The sequence below is a fragment of the Lactuca serriola genome, chromosome 7 (assembly GCF_051521515.1).
Source record: "Lactuca serriola cultivar US96UC23 chromosome 7, Lser_US96UC23_V15, whole genome shotgun sequence".
NCBI classification, from domain to species: Eukaryota; Viridiplantae; Streptophyta; class Magnoliopsida; order Asterales; family Asteraceae; genus Lactuca; species Lactuca serriola.
This window is the reverse complement of record NC_136414.1, coordinates 128,761,161-128,779,343: the sequence shown is the minus strand read 5'-3', so window position 1 is coordinate 128,779,343 and position 18,183 is coordinate 128,761,161. Positions and strand designations below refer to the sequence as shown.

General features: G+C 44.4%; 1 protein-coding gene across 1 annotated transcript; it reads right to left on the bottom strand.

Moving 5' to 3' along the window:
* Positions 1–1,948: 1,948 nt before the first annotated feature.
* On the bottom strand, positions 1,949–2,437 carry LOC145064349 (uncharacterized). Its single transcript, XM_079011816.1, has one exon. The coding sequence runs from the start codon at positions 2,435–2,437 to the stop codon at positions 1,949–1,951; it is 489 nt and encodes a 162-aa protein (XP_078867942.1).
* Between the last annotated feature and the right edge of the window lie 15,746 nt (positions 2,438–18,183).

The window sequence follows — 18,183 nt, the reverse complement described above, 5'->3', positions numbered from 1 at the left end:
GTGCATACAAGCGAAAAAGCAAAGTTGTCTTAGCTATGGGTGAGTCGGTCGTCGGTGCATCTAATGTTGCTAAAAGGGTTCAGACCAGGCGTGGCTTTTCCCGCCTGTTGGATTCTATGGCTTCCACCCCGACCAGCATGGTGGTGATCTTTGATGACAACAACCAATAGTCCGAAGGGATCAATAAGGCACGTGAATAGCCCGTTGTTTCATCTATTTTTGCTCCATCTGTTCCAAGTGTCCCGGTTGCAAAGGTCCCCGGCCAACCCTCGATCCCTTCAGGGAGTGTTACCGGAGAAAGTTCCATCAAGCCCTCTGCCTTTGTCCCTTCATGGAATCTTCACAATGACTCCCGGTTATCTGTCCGCGCTAATGCTCTTGAGTTTTCTCACCATGCATTTCCCCCATCTGTGGTTAGTGATATGGAGGCTATGGGGAACCCTGCTCTTGCCCATAACATGGCTTATGCCGCAGCGAAATCCATGTTTTAGCTTTTCACGGGCTCTCGACGTATCCACTCTTTGGGCGAGATAGAAGCCGCCCATGCCACCTGTGAATCGCATATGGTGGGATTGGAGCATTGCATTGGTGAACTTGGTGAAGACCTCCAACTTCTTGAACAAAAGTGTCAACTTCTTGCTTCGAAGAAGTCTGCCCTTGAGGATGCTAAGGCCAATTAGAGGCCAAGGTTGACTCCCTTTCTAAGGTCAATGAAGGCTTGATGATTCAAGTTGAAAGCCTTGAACGTGATGCTGTCGGCCATGATAAGCTAGTTTCTTCTTTGCAAGAAAATGTGGATACCTTGCACCAGGATTTGCATTGGTTAGTGCATGTTGGTGTTGTTCGTGTTGTTAACAAACTGATCGAGCATCCGGGTTTTACAAATGCTATAAGTCTTATTCGGCACGCTGCTTTTGTGGCTAGGTCTGAATCAGTTCAGAAGGTCGCCGTTGGCGTTGGGTCTGAGGGTGCCGGTGCTTGCCTTCCTGTTGTTGGTCCTGTAGTCAGTGTGAACGATGCTCTGCTATTGTTTTCGAGTATGGACCATGCATCTTTGTTGGGGTTGGGAGATTTGGATATTGATGGCCTTCGGGAGTTGTGTTCTTTCTCCATTTCGGGTGGTACTCCAGAGGGTATGGTGGTTGAAAGAGAGGAAATTGTGGAGGTGATTGAAGATAATGTTGGTAAAGATGGTCAAGGTGTCGAAGATGATAGTGACTGCAACATCGGAGTAGGTGGTGAAGGTCCTGGTGGGGATGCAATAGGTGTGGTGGTGGGTATGTCTGTTGAAAACGAAGATGCTTTGGCATCGTGTGCTACCCCTTCTAGGTCGTGAAAATATTCCTTTTAGTTCCCTTCTTTATGTTTTGTGTGTTTGACAGTTTGCTGGCCGTTTTGTTATGCTTCTGGACATTCTATTTTCTGTTTGTTTTACTTTTAGGCATGTAATGTGTAGACTTTGCTAAATATTGTTTTCCTTCTTCTTTTGTGTATGTAAAAATGTTTGGTATATTGGGTACCCAGTTGCATGCCCTAAGCATTGCTTTACTTGTCAATATTTTGATGCGCTAAGCATTTTGTTTTGCCCACATTAGTATTGACATGCTAAATGTCAAGGTTGGGAGCTCTAAGTACCCAACACTCAAGTTTAACGCATCAAGAATTTAGACGTTTTATAAAATTTAATACACTGAGTATCAAAGTTTGGCATTTCGGCCATTCAATTACATTGGCTCGTGGTCTCCAATACACTAAGTATGAGGATCATGTCACTAAGCACGAAATCAAGTACACTAAGTACCTAGGATGTGGTACACTAAGTACGGCATCGAATAATCCGGAATTATTTGTTGCTATATTTTTAAAAGAAAAACTTCTTCAAATTTCTGGCATTCTAGGTTCTTGGGATTTGCCTTCCCTCCACTGTTTCCAGGACATATGCGCCGTTTCAATTTGCTTCTACGATTCTATATGCACCTTCCCATGTTGGACCCAGCTTGCCCTGAGGTTGGGCTCGGCTTGCCTCATTCTTCCTTAACACGTATTCGCCTACTCTGAACGCTCTCTCTTTTACCCTTTGATTGTAATATCTCTCCGTTACACACTTGTAGGCGGCTTGGCGTATCTCTGATTTTTCGCGCCTTTCCTCTAGTATGTCTAGGTTCAGCCTTAGGTCTTGGTCATTGCTTTCTTCATCTGCATTGGTTGATCTTGGTGTACCTACCATCATTTCCATAGGCAACATGGCTTCCGTCCCATACGTCAAGCTGAATGGTGTTTCATGTGTGCTTGTTCGTGGGGTGGTTCTGTACGACCATAGTACTGCTGGTATCTCCTCCGCCCAATTCCCTTTAGCTTTACCTAAATGTTTCTTAATTACATTCACGATGGTTCGATTAGATACTTCTGTTTGTCCGTTTGCTTGTGGGTGTGCCATTGAAGTGAACCACTGGCTTATTCCTTTACTGGCGCACCATTCTCCGAAGGGGTTCTTAGCAAACTGCAAGTCGTTATCACTGATGAGCACTTTAGGTGTTCCAAATCTCGTCTTGATGTTTTTCCATACAAACTTTATCAGGTGTCTCCCGGATATGCAGGCTAGAGGTTCCGCCTCGATCCATTTCGTGAAGTAATCCACTGCTACTATGATGTATTTTAGCTTTCCGAGTGCCTCTGGGAACGGTCCCACGATGTCTATACCCCACTGGTAGAATGGCCATGGGCTGGATATGTTGTGTAGTGTCACTGGCGAGTTCGCTTGTACTAGGGAATGCAACTGGCACTCCTCGCATTTCCTGGTCAACCCCAATGCATCCTGATGCATCGTGGGCCAGTATATTCCCATTTGGAGCACTTTGCCTCTTAAAGCTCGTGCTCCTTCGTGCGCACCCGCCTGGCCTGCGTGCGCCTCCTATAGCACTTCCATTCCTTTGGCCTAGTTTACGCACTTCAGCCATGATGCTGTGAATCCTCTTCGGTATAGTTCCCCATTTACCAGTACATATGAGGGCGCCTTTATACGTATTTTCCTGGCTTCGCCATAATTGTCTGGCAGCATTCCCCTTTGCAAATACTCCATAAATGGTGTCATCCATGTGGGTCCGATGGTTGTTAAGGCATTTACCTGCCGCTCGTCTATAATCCTCTCCTTAAGCACCTCTACTAAAACCTTCTTCGATAAATGATCAAAGCATGTAAACACTAGCTTACTTAGGGCATTTGCCCTTCTGTTCTCGCTTCGGGGTATTTGCTTGATCGTGAACTGTCTGAAAGATTGGATTAATCATCTCACTATTTTTACATACTTCTCCATTCTTTGATCTCTTGTCTCGAAACTTCCATTGATTTGGTTTGCCGCTAGCCTTGAATCTGTTAAGGTCGTTACAACCTTCGCACCCATTTGTTTAGCTAAGCGCAACTCTGCCAGCAAGGCCTCATACTCGGCCTCGTTGTTTGAAGTATGGAAGTCGAAACGAAGGGCATAAGTCACTTCATCCCCCTCTGGGTTGGTCAAGATTAGACCCGCCCCCGAGCCTTCCATACCGGACGCCTCGTCAGTATACAACGTCCATGAGCAGTTGCTAGCCGGGACTTCCTCCACTACCCAGATTCCTTCCTTACCCGGGCCGCCTTCATCCGGGATCTCGAGCAAGAAATCAGTCAGTGCTTGCCCTTTAATGCTTGTCCTTTATCGGTAACTTATTTCATGTTCCCCCAACTCGATCGCCCACTTTGCTAGTCGCCCCGACGTTTCTGGCTTGAGCAGTATTTGTTTGATGGGGCAATTTGTTAGTACTTCAACTTGATGTGCTTGGAAGTAGCGTCTCAGACGTCGTGCTGCGTAAATGAGCGTCAGGACTAATATCTCTAGGGTGGGATAATTGAGTTCGGGTCCCTGCAACGCCCTGCTCACAAAGTATATCGGCTTCTGCTCCCCTTCTTTTTCCACGGTCAACACTGAGGATATAGCTTCATTTGATGTCGAAAGGTACATTTGCAGTGTTTCCCCTGGAATGGGGCTGGCTAGCGTAGGTAGCTTGTGTAGCGTTTCCTTGATTTTCTGGAGCGCCTCCTCCGTCGCGACCGTCCATTGAAAGTTGTTCTTTTCAATACAACCTTTTAGAGTATGGAATAATGGCATAGCCTTGTCAGCAGATTTCGAGATGAACCTACTCAGGGCCGTGAGCTTCCCGTTCAAGCCTTGTGTGTCCCTCAAAGTGCTCGGGGGTGGTGTCTCCGTAAACTCGTCTACTTTAACTGGACTAGGTTGAATGCCCTGCTTGGTGACGTAGTACCCCAGAAACTGTCCTTCCTCTAGCCCAAATGTGCACTTGGCCGGGTTCAATTTCATTCTGGCCTTTTCTAGCGTACGAAAAGTTTCCTCGATGTCTTGCAACATTTTGTCTTCATGTGGGCTCTTGATTACCATATCATCAACATACACTTCAATATTCCTCCCGATTTGCTTGGCGAAAACTGAGTCGACCAAACGCTGGTACGTGGCTCCCGTGTTTTTTAAACCAAAAGGCATCTTGGTGTAACAAAAGGTGTCGTGATCCATATAGAAATCCATCTTCTCTTCGTTTTCCTTACTCATCAAAATCTGATGATACCCCTTATATGCATCCAAAAAACACTTTAGCTTGAACCCTTGCAGCGAATCCACTTTATGATCGATCTCCGGGAGAGGATAGCAATCCTTAGGGCATGCTTTGTTCAAGTCGGAAAAGTCAATACACATACACCAAGACCCGTCTTGCTTGCGTACCATAACTGGGTTAGCAATCCAGGTTGGAAAAATTGCTTCCCTTACTATTCTGGCCTCCATCAATTTAGCTACCCCTGTGTTAATCACCCTGTTACGGTCCCCTCCCTGGACCCTCTTTTTCTACTTGACTTTTTTACCCCTGGTTTGATCATGAGTTTATGCTCGATGACCTTCCTATCTACCCCCACCATGTCTGTAGGGGTCCATGCAAACACATGTTTGTATCGCTTGAGGAGGTTAACCATTGCTTCTCTTACGTGGCCTGGGAGATTATGCCCGATACTGACTAGCTGATCGGGATATCTTTCGTTAATTACTTCTTTTCCTTTTGCAGGATCATGTCGCAGCTTCTTTGTCTCATTGGTTATGTCTGTTGGTTTCATGACTGTAAGGCATTGTAATTCTTTCGGTGGAGTGGCAAGTATTGTACCCGTACCAACTGAGGTGTCGAACTTCATGATTCCATTCATGGTCGACGGGACCGCTCCTAGCTTTAGGAGGGTTGTTCTCCCCAAGATGATGTTGTGCTCCGCAGGGTGTTGGATGACAACGAAGTCGACCAGAACCATTTTCTTTCGTAGCTTGTCATGGCTAGTTATCGTTAGGGGAGATGAATTGTTACTAACGGCCATAAGCTGTGACCAGTGAATCCGACCAGCCTCCCTGTCGTAGGTCTTAAACTGTCTTTCCAACAATCTTGGAGGAGTCGGAAACAATGCTCGTAAATTATGTCTGCCGAACTCCTTGTGTCGATATAGACTCTGTGTATGATCACATCCTTAATGGAGGCCTGGATTACCAGCGGATTATCGCCTCTCCATCCCTACGGTCTAGGGTCTTGTGCAGAGAACATGAGTGTTCTTGCCGGGAGCCTGGGAATCCACTGGCCGACCACTTGCTCCTCCCTACTCCGTTTGTTGCGTACGATGAATATCTCCTTTGGTTGGGCCCCATCTCTCAGCGTGTTCTTTGCGTTTTCGGCATCGAATTTAGCGCGTAGGCTCCGTGCTATTTCCACCAGGTCTCCCTTGAGCTTCTTTTCTTCCATTTCCTTCTTGAGCACTGAACAACCAGCAGTATCGTGTGTCTTGCTTTTGTGATACTCACAATATCGACTCTAGGGTGACTTGGCTGGTTTTTGTTTCTCCAAAACCATGCATACGTCCGGTCGACGACCCCGCCTGTCGTCTCTGATGAATGGTCGGAATCGCGCCTGAGGCCTCCTTCCTGGGCCGAAATGTATACTTCCCCCACGGAATTCCGTGTGGCTTGGGTTGTGACGCTTGGTTGTCATAGCATTTAGGTATGCCTGCTTTGATGCCTCACCTTCCTCCTGTTGCAAATATCGTTCCCGTTAGGTCAAAATATGGTTTATACTTTGCTTTTCTGGGCAATTGTATTTTTCTGTAATAACTTTGGAGTTTACGGTCATGTTTACGGTTGAGTTTACGGCCGTAAACACCTTACGGCCGTAAACCCATTTACAGTCCATGTTATCCGGCCCATGTTCTCCAAGTATAAATATAGGTGTTAGGGTGAGGAGTAGAGATTGATGAACCCTAGAGAGTTTACGGCCAGAGAGACAGAAGAACTATTGTGTGTTAGTGTGTGTGTGTGTGAATCTCTTGTATCCGGATCATCATTCTATTCATTAATACATTGAGATTCATCATCTACTTCTTCTCCTTCTCTTCTATTTGATCTGACATCATCCGTTTGATTGGGATTCCGCACCACCAAACGGATCTAATTGATACACATGCATTTTTGGGGACTTACAATTGGTATCAGAGCCAAGTTGTATCAGTCAATTTTGTCAGATTTGGGGCATTATTTGATCTTATTTTCGAAATATTTTTGCTTTTTTGGATAGATCTCACAAAAATAAAGGGGGGTTTGTTCTTCGTGTTTTTCATAAAAAAGGGTTTTTGATCGAGTTTTGGAGCTTCAAAGTCGAAAAATCGGTGTTTTTGGTCGTAATCAGCGAGGGGGTGGCGGCCAGCAGCTAGGGTTTCCGAAGTGTTTGCGGCCGGTGTTTGCAGTCCGAGGAGTTCGCGGTCAGAGGTTACGGTCCGAGCTTGCGGCTCGGAGTTTACTGCTCAGCATCCTCGCACTTCAGCAGCGTCAAATAAAAAGGAAGCGAAGGTACAGGTGCCAAGGTTCGAACTCGCGACCTCCAGATCAAGAACCTCACGCCTTATCCAACTCGACTACATGAGCCCTTGTTACTTCCCTTCCGAATTTAATTCATAAAGACTACTTTTCGCACCAAATTTCGAATTTTGACACTTTTAACCCAAAAACTCAATTTATTTTATTTTTAAATTCCTTTTTCATCCAAAATTAAAATTAATAATAATAATAATACAATAAAAAAAATTTTGACTTTTATTTTTGATTTTTTATTTTGACTTTGACTTCTAAGTTTGATCTTTGATTTTAAACTTTGACTTTTTCGTTTAACTTTTAAATTTTCAAATTTAGTTTTGCGGTTTGACTTTTAAGTTTGACTTTTCAAGTTTGACTTTTGAGTTTGACTTTTTAAATTTGACTTTTAAGGTTGATTTTTGAGGTTTATAATCAAAGGGCATTTTTAAATTTAAGTTTGACTTTTAAGTTCTAGTTGTACTTTTAATAGTTTTTGAAGTTTACGAGGGAATTAAAAACATGAAAGAGAGTCGTCAGGAGATGTTAAGACAAAATTTCAACATGTTCGATTATGTCCCTGGAGAAACCCTGGAAGCTCAGTTGCAGCGATTTACCACACTCACTACTGAGATGAATATAGTTGGGATCTTTTTGACCAAATATGAGATAAACAAAAAGCTGCTGAATGCACTTCCGAAATCGTGGGATATGGACGTGGCTGACATCAAGAAGACAAAAGATCTCAATCGTCTTAGTCTGGCTGATATAATTGAAGAACTTAACGCTTTGAATTGTCGAAAAACAATGAGTTCAGCAAACCTTCCTGTCAATGAAGTGTTGTGTTCTCATTCATGTGAAGTTTCATGTTCTCAATCATGTGAAGATACGATTAAATTTCTTCGGGAACAAATTGATTTATTAAAAAGGGAAGTTGAGGACCTGAGATATAAAGGATATCAACTCAGGAAAGGACAGAAACCCCTGAAGGCTGAATTAGAAGCAAAAACCAAGGACTTTAGGAAACTTCAGGAAGAGTATAGTAACAAGTGTGAAAATTATGATTATATTCAGAGACAACTTGTTACTGTAACTGAAGAACTTGACGCTTTAAAAATTAAGTGTGGAAAAACAGATGTCAGTTTCAAAAATTATACTGCGTCAAGTCAGACGGTCGAGTCCTTATATGAAACCCAATTAAAATTCAAAGATAATCAAAACAAGGGTCTAGGGTATGATAGTGTTCCTCCACCTTTCAATCATAACTACACATCCATCCCAATGACACAGGAAGAAATTGACAGGGAGGCACATCTTCAATATGGCAAACGAGCTGGATTTATGTCAGGAGGAGTTATTGATGTTGAAAATACTGATGTTTCTGTTACATGTGCAGGTAAAGTAGCAGAGGATGAGAACAAGGAGAGTACTTCTGAACAAACAAACGACCCCTTGAACTCTAAATTTGTTGCTTCTAATCAACCTGCCGTTGGTAAATGCAGGCCACCATTTCAAGCTAAACAGAGTGCCTGTTGCAACTGTGCGTGTGGGAAAAATAAGAGACAAGGCAAGGATACGCCACCAGGGGCAGGAATAAATAACTTCATAGTGAAGAAAAAGACTTTTTTTCACTATGGAACACCTGGACACATTGTCAGAAACTGTCCAAATCGCGCATACGTTCCCTACTGCACACAAGGATGGAAAAACGCACCAAGTGGGAGATACTTCAAAAGAAACCCTTCCAGGTCACGTTAAGACAATGGTGACTGGAACGCACAGAAGTCCAAGAATCAAACCCACAATGTAAAGAATCCGAATCCCAATGGCAAGAAGGAAATGCCTGCCAAGAAGCCAAATCCAAGAGATGCTCCAGTGAAACAAAGACCGGCTAAGTCAAAGTCATCTCGAAGATCGGCTTCAAGTTCCAAAGAAAGTGTCGAGGCACCCATCAGATCGAAAAAGAAATGGGTTAAACCCGAATATAGATGGGTACCAAAGGTGAAAACTCCAAAATCTCCTAATGCTTCTAACGTTTCTACATCTTCTGTTTGTGATAAGCAGGATATATCATGGGAGAGAGTACCGTGCAAGGATGAAAAGGGTCGACCCAGTTTTAAAATGGACTGGGTTCCAAAGAACAACTGATCCCGCTCTGTGTTGGAGCAGCTATGGAGGCATATCATCAGACTTCGGTTTGTTGGTAGTGGTTGCTCCTAGCATATGATTGGGGACATCTCTCAACTGTACAGCACTCAGAACATTATTTGAGAGTATGTGTCCTTCTGCAGGAAAGGAAGAAAGGAAGAGATCACAAACGGGGTTAGTGCTTAATGACATGAAGAACTTTCAGATTTGTTCTGAGATTACGCGTGCTGTTCTCAGACCTTCTGGATGCAAATTCAATCGGTGACTTACGGTTTGAGTTTTCTTCTCTATACTCCTGAGTTTTTCTTAAGCTAACTCGTTTTAAAACTAATTTTGGTTTTAGGATAGTTTAAATTTGCGCATTTATTTTCGTTTCTCTCTTATGCACAAATTTAGGGGGAGAAATAGAAACAAAACAAAAATTAGAAATTTTATTAAAAAAATATATGGTGTAAATGAAATGTGCTTGCAGGAGATGTTTTGGGAAATGAAATTAGCAAGTGATAACGGGCGATCTGAATCGGCGTAACGTACCTAAGTTGAATCGTCTATGCTCTGTGTTCGATGCGCTGGTAGGCACGAAAAAATCTTAAATGGACTTGACTAAGGAAAGTTGAACCTAATGAATTTAAGGACTTGACAAACTTTGACCTAGTTAGATCCGTTTAACCTGATGTCACGGCGCTCGGATAGGTTGAGCAGGGAGATATACATGGGAATCTACCGGTCACATTAAATAACCCGTATCTAGAACTGTGGATTCACTTTTCCTCGATGTGCGGATTCTGTCCTTAATTCCGGTTGGATGGGGCGACTGGTAAATTCCGATAAATTAGGTCTGTAGAATATCATTTTCTTTTCTTTCCGTCTGTTAGTCATATGTTGTCTCCTTTGCGTGACTTCGAATCCGACCTGGTACACAACATATGCAACTCTATTTCTCTGCAGGCTATATATATGAAATTCCTCTCATCTGTTAGCCATATGATGTCTCCTTTGCGTGACTTCTAATCCGACCTGGTACACAGCATATGCAACCTTCTACTTCTCAACCCCTCTGAAACAATAAGTAATAGAATTCTGAATCTATCCTCTCTCTGAATGATTATCTGCTCACCCGGTGTAAGGAGTAAAGTTCTTGATGGCTGGGGCATATCAAGAAGCGGGAAACACGTTCTAGTACAATTAAAATCGAACAAATACAAATTGTCTGTAGATCTCGCTGCTCGATTTAGGTGGACAACAATATCCCTGGTTGTAGTCAGTTAAATGGTCATAAGAAAAATTTATTTAAGAATTAGGGCCAATCATGATAATAAAGTTACAATTAGATATATGCATGTATCATGTCATTGGTAAATTGTCCAAAATTGTCACAAATTTTTCGTGTTTAAGTGAACCACAATACTGGCGATCGATCAGACGAAGATGTGAAGATAAGGGTACCGACAAGTAGAATAAGACTGTCCAACAACTTTGATCCCAAATCACTCTTAAAGTTAGCTATTATTTTTGTTTTTGTTAAGTTTGTTCATAGTGTTCTTCTAATTTAAATAAAAGGGGAGAATTAAAAAAAATTAAAAAAAATAAAAAAATTAAAAAAAATTAAAAAAAGGTGTTATTTCTGTTTTATTTCTTGTTCAAAAAAATCAAAAATCCAAAAATATTTTTGTTTCTGTTTTAATTTGTGTGCTAAGTTTTCTTTTAGTTTTGTTTTGTCTTGAAAAGTGATTTCAGGTATAGATGAGACTCATGGAGTTTGTGTTGAAGATTTCTGAGCCAAAGGCTTCGTCCGTGAGCATCAAAGAATTATCATTCGAAGGAGCAAGAAATGAAGATCATTCTTTCAACATTCAATCCTTCAACCCCGGAAGCAAGGTGAAGCAGAAATTGAAGATTATGTGACGGATTATATTGAAGCCTCCTCAATCAGTCTGTTGCTATCGTTGTACCTGCTAAAGTGATCCAGAAGATTATTTCTCTCTGAAGTTCTCTCTGAAGATTCTCAAACTGAAAGCGTTATCTTTCAAGAATCGGTACAAGAAGCCTCCTCACCCAATGTGTGTTCAATGTCAAATCTTGAAGAAAAGCTCAAGTGCTCAAGATGAAGTCATTCATTGAAGATTCATATGTTTATCCTGATGTTGTGAAGAAATCGAAGGTTAAAGCTGAAGCCAAGCTCCCGTTGAAGATTGACAAGAAGAGCCAGCTACTTTTTAGGGGGAGCTTGTTGGTTCAATTAAGAAAAGAAAGCTATAAACCAAGGGGGAGATTGTTAGGTCAAAATATGGTTTATACTTTGCTTTTCTGGGCAATTGTATTTTTCTGTAATAACTTTGGAGTTTACGGTCATGTTTACGGTTGAGTTTACAGCCGTAAACACCTTACGACCGTAAACCCATTTACGGCCCATGTTATCCGGCCCATGTTCTCCAAGTATAAATATAGGTGTTAGGGTGAGGAGTAGAGATTGATGAACCCTAGAGAGTTTACGGCCAGAGAGACAGAAGAACTATTGTGTGTTAGTGTGTGTGTGAATCTATTGTATCCGGATCATCATTCTATTCATTAATACATTGAGATTCATCATCTACTTCTTCTCCTTCTCTTATATTTGATCTGACATCATCCGTTTGATTGGGATTCCGCACCATCAAACGGATCTGATTGATACACATGCATTTTTGGGGACTTACAGTTCCACCCTCTCTTTTAGCTCTACTCTAGTTTGGGGTTTCTTACCCATAAGTTTTTACGATAAGGGGCCTGGTAAGATTCCCCACGTGAAGCGCCAGCTATGAGCCCTTCGTTGTGTCCCGGCACATCTAGTGTGGCGTTTATGAACCTTGTGAAATATTCTCGTACAGTCTCATCCTACTTCTGCTTGCAACCTATTATGGAGTGGGAGTCTCCCTTGTAATTACGCAACTACATAAAGTTGGTGAGAAACAAGTATTTGAGTTGTGCAAAGTTGGAGATGTTGTCTGGGTACAACGTCTTAAACCACGTGCCCGCATTGCCATACAGGGTCGTCGGAAAATAGGTGCACCAAAACCTCTTGTCAAGCTTCATGGATGTCATCATCCACTCATGTGTGTCATATATGCCTATCTGGGTCAGTGGTGCCCTTGTAGGTCTTGAGTGTTAGCAGTTTAACTGTGTTGGGTATTTCGTAATCTAGCAATTCCTTGACGAATGGGGATGTGATGCTACCAGAGAGGCAGTCTTGATTTGGGATGGCTGTCTCCCCTTGCAGTTGGTATTGATGGTTTAGACTGTACGATGATGACGCATGATAGCCGGGACTTGGGCCATAAAAGGAGTGTTGTTGGAATGGCAGCTGGAGAGGATAGCCAGAAGAGAAAGGGGGTATTGGTGCTAACGGCGTAAGCATTGAGTTCTGTTGTAGGTTGTGGCTTAGAGCAATGGTAGGTCCGGTCCATGTGCCCGCCATGGAATATATGGGCGGTGTATGGGCTACCATGGTTTGTGCCAGTGGTGGTAGCGAAAGCATTGGACCAGGTTCGCCGGACATTTATTGTAATGGTGACACCAGGAACGATGGTTGGACACTAAGGACCTGGCATGATGGTAGCGGCGTTGAATGAACCGATGGCGGTTGTTGCGTTGGTGGAACAGAGAATGGCGGCAATTGAATAGAAGTGGTCAGCAATGGCCCCGCCTGGGTTGCTGTCGGCTGGTGGGTTGTGGTTTGCGGGACGAAATTGGTGGTTATTGTGGAGCTTCCCTCGCCTGAGGTTGCTCTTTTGGTTACCGGAGGCGGCGGTGTTTTGTCCAACGTTGGCATGGAACGTATGGGGCTAGTCTGACGTCCACCGTGTCCCTTGCCGCCGACGGATGCCATTAATTCTTCAGAGTTTCTTTTGGTTTGTGTTCTCCGTCTCACAAACGGATGGCGCTAAATGATGTGTATGGAGAACTTGACCTATCCAAGGCTATTGAATTGGATTCCTTGTCGCCTCTGTAAAATATAAAGAGAAGAAAGTCGTCAGCCGTTCCCGGGAGGGTGCTCCCAGAAGAACGCTCCGACGGTCAAGTTAGAATGCTTCTAGGGTTTTTCTGTGTGTATCTTAGCAAGGAAAGAGTGCTTACCTTGTGATTCCAAGGGCGTATCCTTTTATACCTAGCGCTCTTTCCTAGTCTGTACTAGACAAGATCGCCTTTTTGAGGAGACAAGATCACCTTTTTGGGGAGACAAGATCAAGGGCGCTGATTGGAGGGTCATGCGCCTTTAACCGTTAGAGCGCTCTCATTGTCTTTGACGGTAATGGCCTGATTCTGTTGTTTGTCTCCTGACCGTATCTTTTGTCTTGGAGTTGGTAGCATCGCTTGACTGGTGCGAGCCTTTCGTTGGGACTCCAGAAGTATTCCTAGTGGGCGCTGGCCTTTTATCGAGGCACCCTGCTCGTGGGGGCGTCAGCGGGCTCTGAGCTTACTGAGCTCGGCCTGGCCGACGCGCTAAGGCCTTGGCCAGGGCATGGTTCTGCCGTGCTGGCTTAGGCACGTCATCACTCATCTCTGACCCTCATCTGATGATAGTTTGACCGCAAGTCTATCTTGGAAAACCAAGATGCTCCCTGAAGCTGGTCGAACAAATCATTTATCCTCGGAAGTGGGTAACGGTTCTTCACCATTACCTTGTTAAACTCCCGATAGTCTATACACATCCGATGCAACCTGTCTTTTTTCTTCACAAACATAATCGGGGCTCCCCAGGGTGAACTGCTCGGTCTAACGAATCCCTTGTCTAACAGCTCCTGCAGTTGCGTAGACAACTTATGCATCTAAGGAGGAGCCAACCGATACGGTGCCTTGGCTATCGGAGCCGCACCAGGGACTAGGTCGATCCTGAACTCTACCTGCCTCTCCGGGGGTACCCCAGGCAACTCCTCAAGGAATACATCCGCAAACTCTCGTACCACAGACACATCGCCCACCATCGCCTTACCCGCTTCCTGGGTATCCATAACATAAGCGACAAATCTTGCGCAACCCTGCTGAATGTAGCGCCTAGCTCTCGCTGCTGAACATAGAGCTGGTCCTCACTGTGGCCTCTCGCCCTGAACCACCAGCTCTCCCCCACTTGGGGTCCTGATCCACACCAACTGTTGCGTGCAGTCAATCACTGCCCCATTGGGGCTTAGCCAATCCATACCAATAATAACCTTGTTCCCCCGCAAAGGTATGGGAACCAGATCTACCAGGTAACGCTCCTCGAACAGCCTCAAAACACAATCTCGGTAGACCTCTGATGCTCGCACTGACCGGTCGTCAGCAATCTCGACATCCAAAGGGCAATCCAACATGCCTGAAGACTTAGGAAACTTCTTGCTAAGCGCAAGAGAGACAAATGATCGGGTAGCACCCGAATCAAACAATACCTTAACTGGAATACCGTTCACATGGAATGATCCTAAACAAAGCACATACACATCAATATCATACGCATCATATAAATAAAAAAAACCAGAGAGAAGGAATCATACCCGTCACCACATCGGGTGCAGTGCGTGCCTCCTCGGTAGTCAACTGGAAGGCCCGACTCCTCGCCACTGGAGCCTCTGTCTTGCCCTGCCGGCCATTCGTAATTCGCAAGGTCGCTGGAGCTGGCGCCTTCACTGGCGCTGGTGCGGCTGTCAACTGAGGGCAATTGGCCTTTTTATGGCCCCTTTGGTTGCAGTAGAAACACAGCAACTCAGATGTCTGAACAGTAGGTGCAGGGGCAGTACAATCCCTTTTGAAGTGCCCCGTCTTGCCGCACTTGTAGCAGCCCGACGATCCTAACCTATAAGCTCCCTCATGTGGTCTGTCGCATTTCCTACAGCGGCCCTGTCCCGACTGGCCTTTTGGCCTAGTGTCTGATCCCTTGGGCTTCTTCCCTGAAGCCCCCGTCATCTGTCCCTCATCGGCCTTCCTCTTATGGATGTGCTCCAAATCAATCTCTTTCTCCCTTGCCCTGACAATCATGGACTTTAGGGTGGGACAAGCTGAAAAGCTGACATGCTCCCGAATATCGGCTCGCAGCATGTCGTGATAGCAGGTCCTCCTCATATCCTCGTCTCCCGCATACTGGGGCACCAGTAAAGCCCTCTCTCGGAACTTGGCAGTGATCTCCGCCACTGTCTCCATCGTTTGTCTCATATCCAGGAACTCCCGGACCAATTTTTGAAGCTCCACCACAGGTGCGAACTCAGCCCTGAACCGGATCACAAAATTCGGCCATGTCATAGCCTCAATAGCCGAGGCTCCCAGAGATTCACCAACCAACTCCCACCACTCCCTGACCCTGTCCCTCAAGCTTCCTGCTGCATATCGCACCTTCGACCCTTCGGGGAAGAAGCTGGTCAACTGTGCAGACGCATTGTTTGCAATCCATCGTCTGGAACCAATGGGGTCCTTCGCCCCATGGAAATCCGGCAAACCACTGCCCCTGAAGTCCTTAAAGGATAGTGTGCGTGATCCTGACTGGCTGGTCGCCATGTCACTCCTGAACGCCTTGAGGCGATCCTCCATCATCTGTACTATCCCTTCCTTGATCGACCCAAAGTTAACCGGGGTCGCATCAAGGATGCCTCTAGTAATCTCTGACGCGATAAACTCGCGTAGCCTCTCATCCACTAGTCCAGAACCCGAACCCGAACCTGATCCCTCTCCTGAACGGCCAACTGCTAGCCTAGGGCGTAGTACCACCATTCTGCAAACATCTAATGACAATCGTCAGAAACATTGATATATCTAGAGGGACCACATCTACCACAAGTTCCCTGGTCTTGTCTCAACCTTCCTTTACTTAAGTACGGATCCTCTGCTTTCAGTAGTACGGGACTATACTACCTTCCACATCTATCCGTACTTTCCTCAAGAACTGGCTTGACTCCACCAAGTCCCTTCTACCACTACTGTTCTCTGCTACTCTCATCCTAGTTACCCTAGGGAAATCTCCGACTCCAATCAGTCCTCAGCTGTTGAAGGCCTCTTTGCAATGCCAATTAGCTACCACCTGAATACTATCACATGCAGCGACACTCGGATAATCCTTCGAGTAAGGGACTCATCCCTACCACGGTTAAGACTCAAACAAGAGCTACGTAATAGGGTCAAATCCAATACTCTAAGATTATTCAACCCTGATTTCATGTGACTTTAACCTATTCACCTAATAGCTAACTCCCATTACTCAGAGTCCCGCAAAGCACAAAGCAGGCAACATTCAGATAAAAAGGGAACAAACTCAAGCAATTCTATTCACATAACAAGAATTTGTACTAGCATGCGATGTAAGCTCATATAATCACGCATAACCTAAACAGGCTATCCTATCTCTATCTAATCAACACTATCATGCAACTCAAAGCACATATAACAGGCACATAAGGCATCCTTACTAGATCCTTAGTCCTAATCTAGCATGCTGATCTACTAGCTGATAATCATAACATAAACTTGTATGGGTACTTTGAGGAAAACTTACTTGAGCTCGGCCGGTCGCGCACATCACACACCTTGTTCTTTATCAAAACTCTTTAACTTAGATTTTAGAAAACCAATTTCTTTGTAAAAAAATCTTTTAATCCCTCAGTTTGAGTCCAAACACTCCTAAAGGTGTGTCTGAATCCCTTAAACCAAGGCTCTGATATCAACTTGTAACATCCCAAATTCCGAGTCCAAAAATTTCAATTTTTATATAACGATTTAGAAAATATTTATTGTAAAACATCACCATGTCATATCATTGCATAAAACTATAATCTCATGTCTGAAAATCATATCATAAAAGTAGTAACAATGTCAGAATACAATCCCAAGAAATCTCATAAGGCGGAATCCAATGTGTGTATGATGTGCAGCTACCGCGTCGGCTCCTTCCCCTTTGCTGAAGTGGTACCTGAAACAAAATTGAAGACTATAAGCACGAAGCTTAGTGATTTTCTCCATCCTACCACATACCATACAATCATATAGCATACATACTGTCAGGTAATTCTGGGGTTCCCGACCTACCCGGTACAACCATTCTGGGGTGCCGACCTACCCGTGCTAAGCCATTCTGGGGTGTTGACCTACCCGTGTCGAGCCATTCTGGGGTGATGGACTACCCATTGGTCCTAACAACCAATCCTCGAGGACTATTCCACCCCTACTGCTACTATCACAGATATCATAACATAAACATACCATCAAACATATATGGGGTGTCTAAACTACCCTTCGGTCCTAACAACCGAACTTGAGGACTATTCCCCTCCTACTACCACTATCACATATAACATATCATGCCAGCATATAAGCATATCATAACATAGTGTCAAACATAGATGGGGTGTCTAAACTAACCTTCGGTCCTAACAACCGAACTCTACTGATATCACATATAACATATCATGCCAGCAGATAACATATCAGGTAGTAGCAAACCTAGATGATATCACAAAGAAGATCATCTAACATACAACTCCTACTGGTGGGTCGGCATTGTGGCCGTAGACCCACCACTGTTGGAAGGTAACTCACCTCGTAAGGCTGACTGCTGAAAAGTTGATCGGTAGATGTCTCACTGCTACTCCGGTGATCCTCCGACTATAAATCCATAAAACACTTAATCAGACACTGATAACTACTCTTATGGAAAAATGACTATTTTACCCCTGACCAAGTCAAAGTCAAAGTCAACTTCCAGTTGACCCGACTCGCCGAGTTGGGCCGCCAACTCGTCGAGTTCCTATCCTTTCGCCAGTCCTTCTTCACGCCTCTACTCGTCGAGTTTGCCAAAGACTCGACGAGTTCTCCTTCTAAAACAACCTCGAATAAACCTTCATCCGACTCGCTGAGTTGTATGAACAAATCGTCAAGTTCATCTTCGAAAGTTGGGAGATTGCCTTGGACTCGCCGAGTCTGTTCATACACTCGTCGAGTCCTATGATTTCCTGGTCTATGGCTAAGTCCAATGCGTTGGGTCACTCCCCCAGACCCCTCTAAGACCATTCTAACACTCATTGGGTTCCTTCAAACCACAACAGAAAAGGGAAGTCAAGCCATGGACTCGCCGAGTCCCAAGAATGACTCGCTGAGTCGAGAATGACCAAGTCTCATTTCTCGATTTC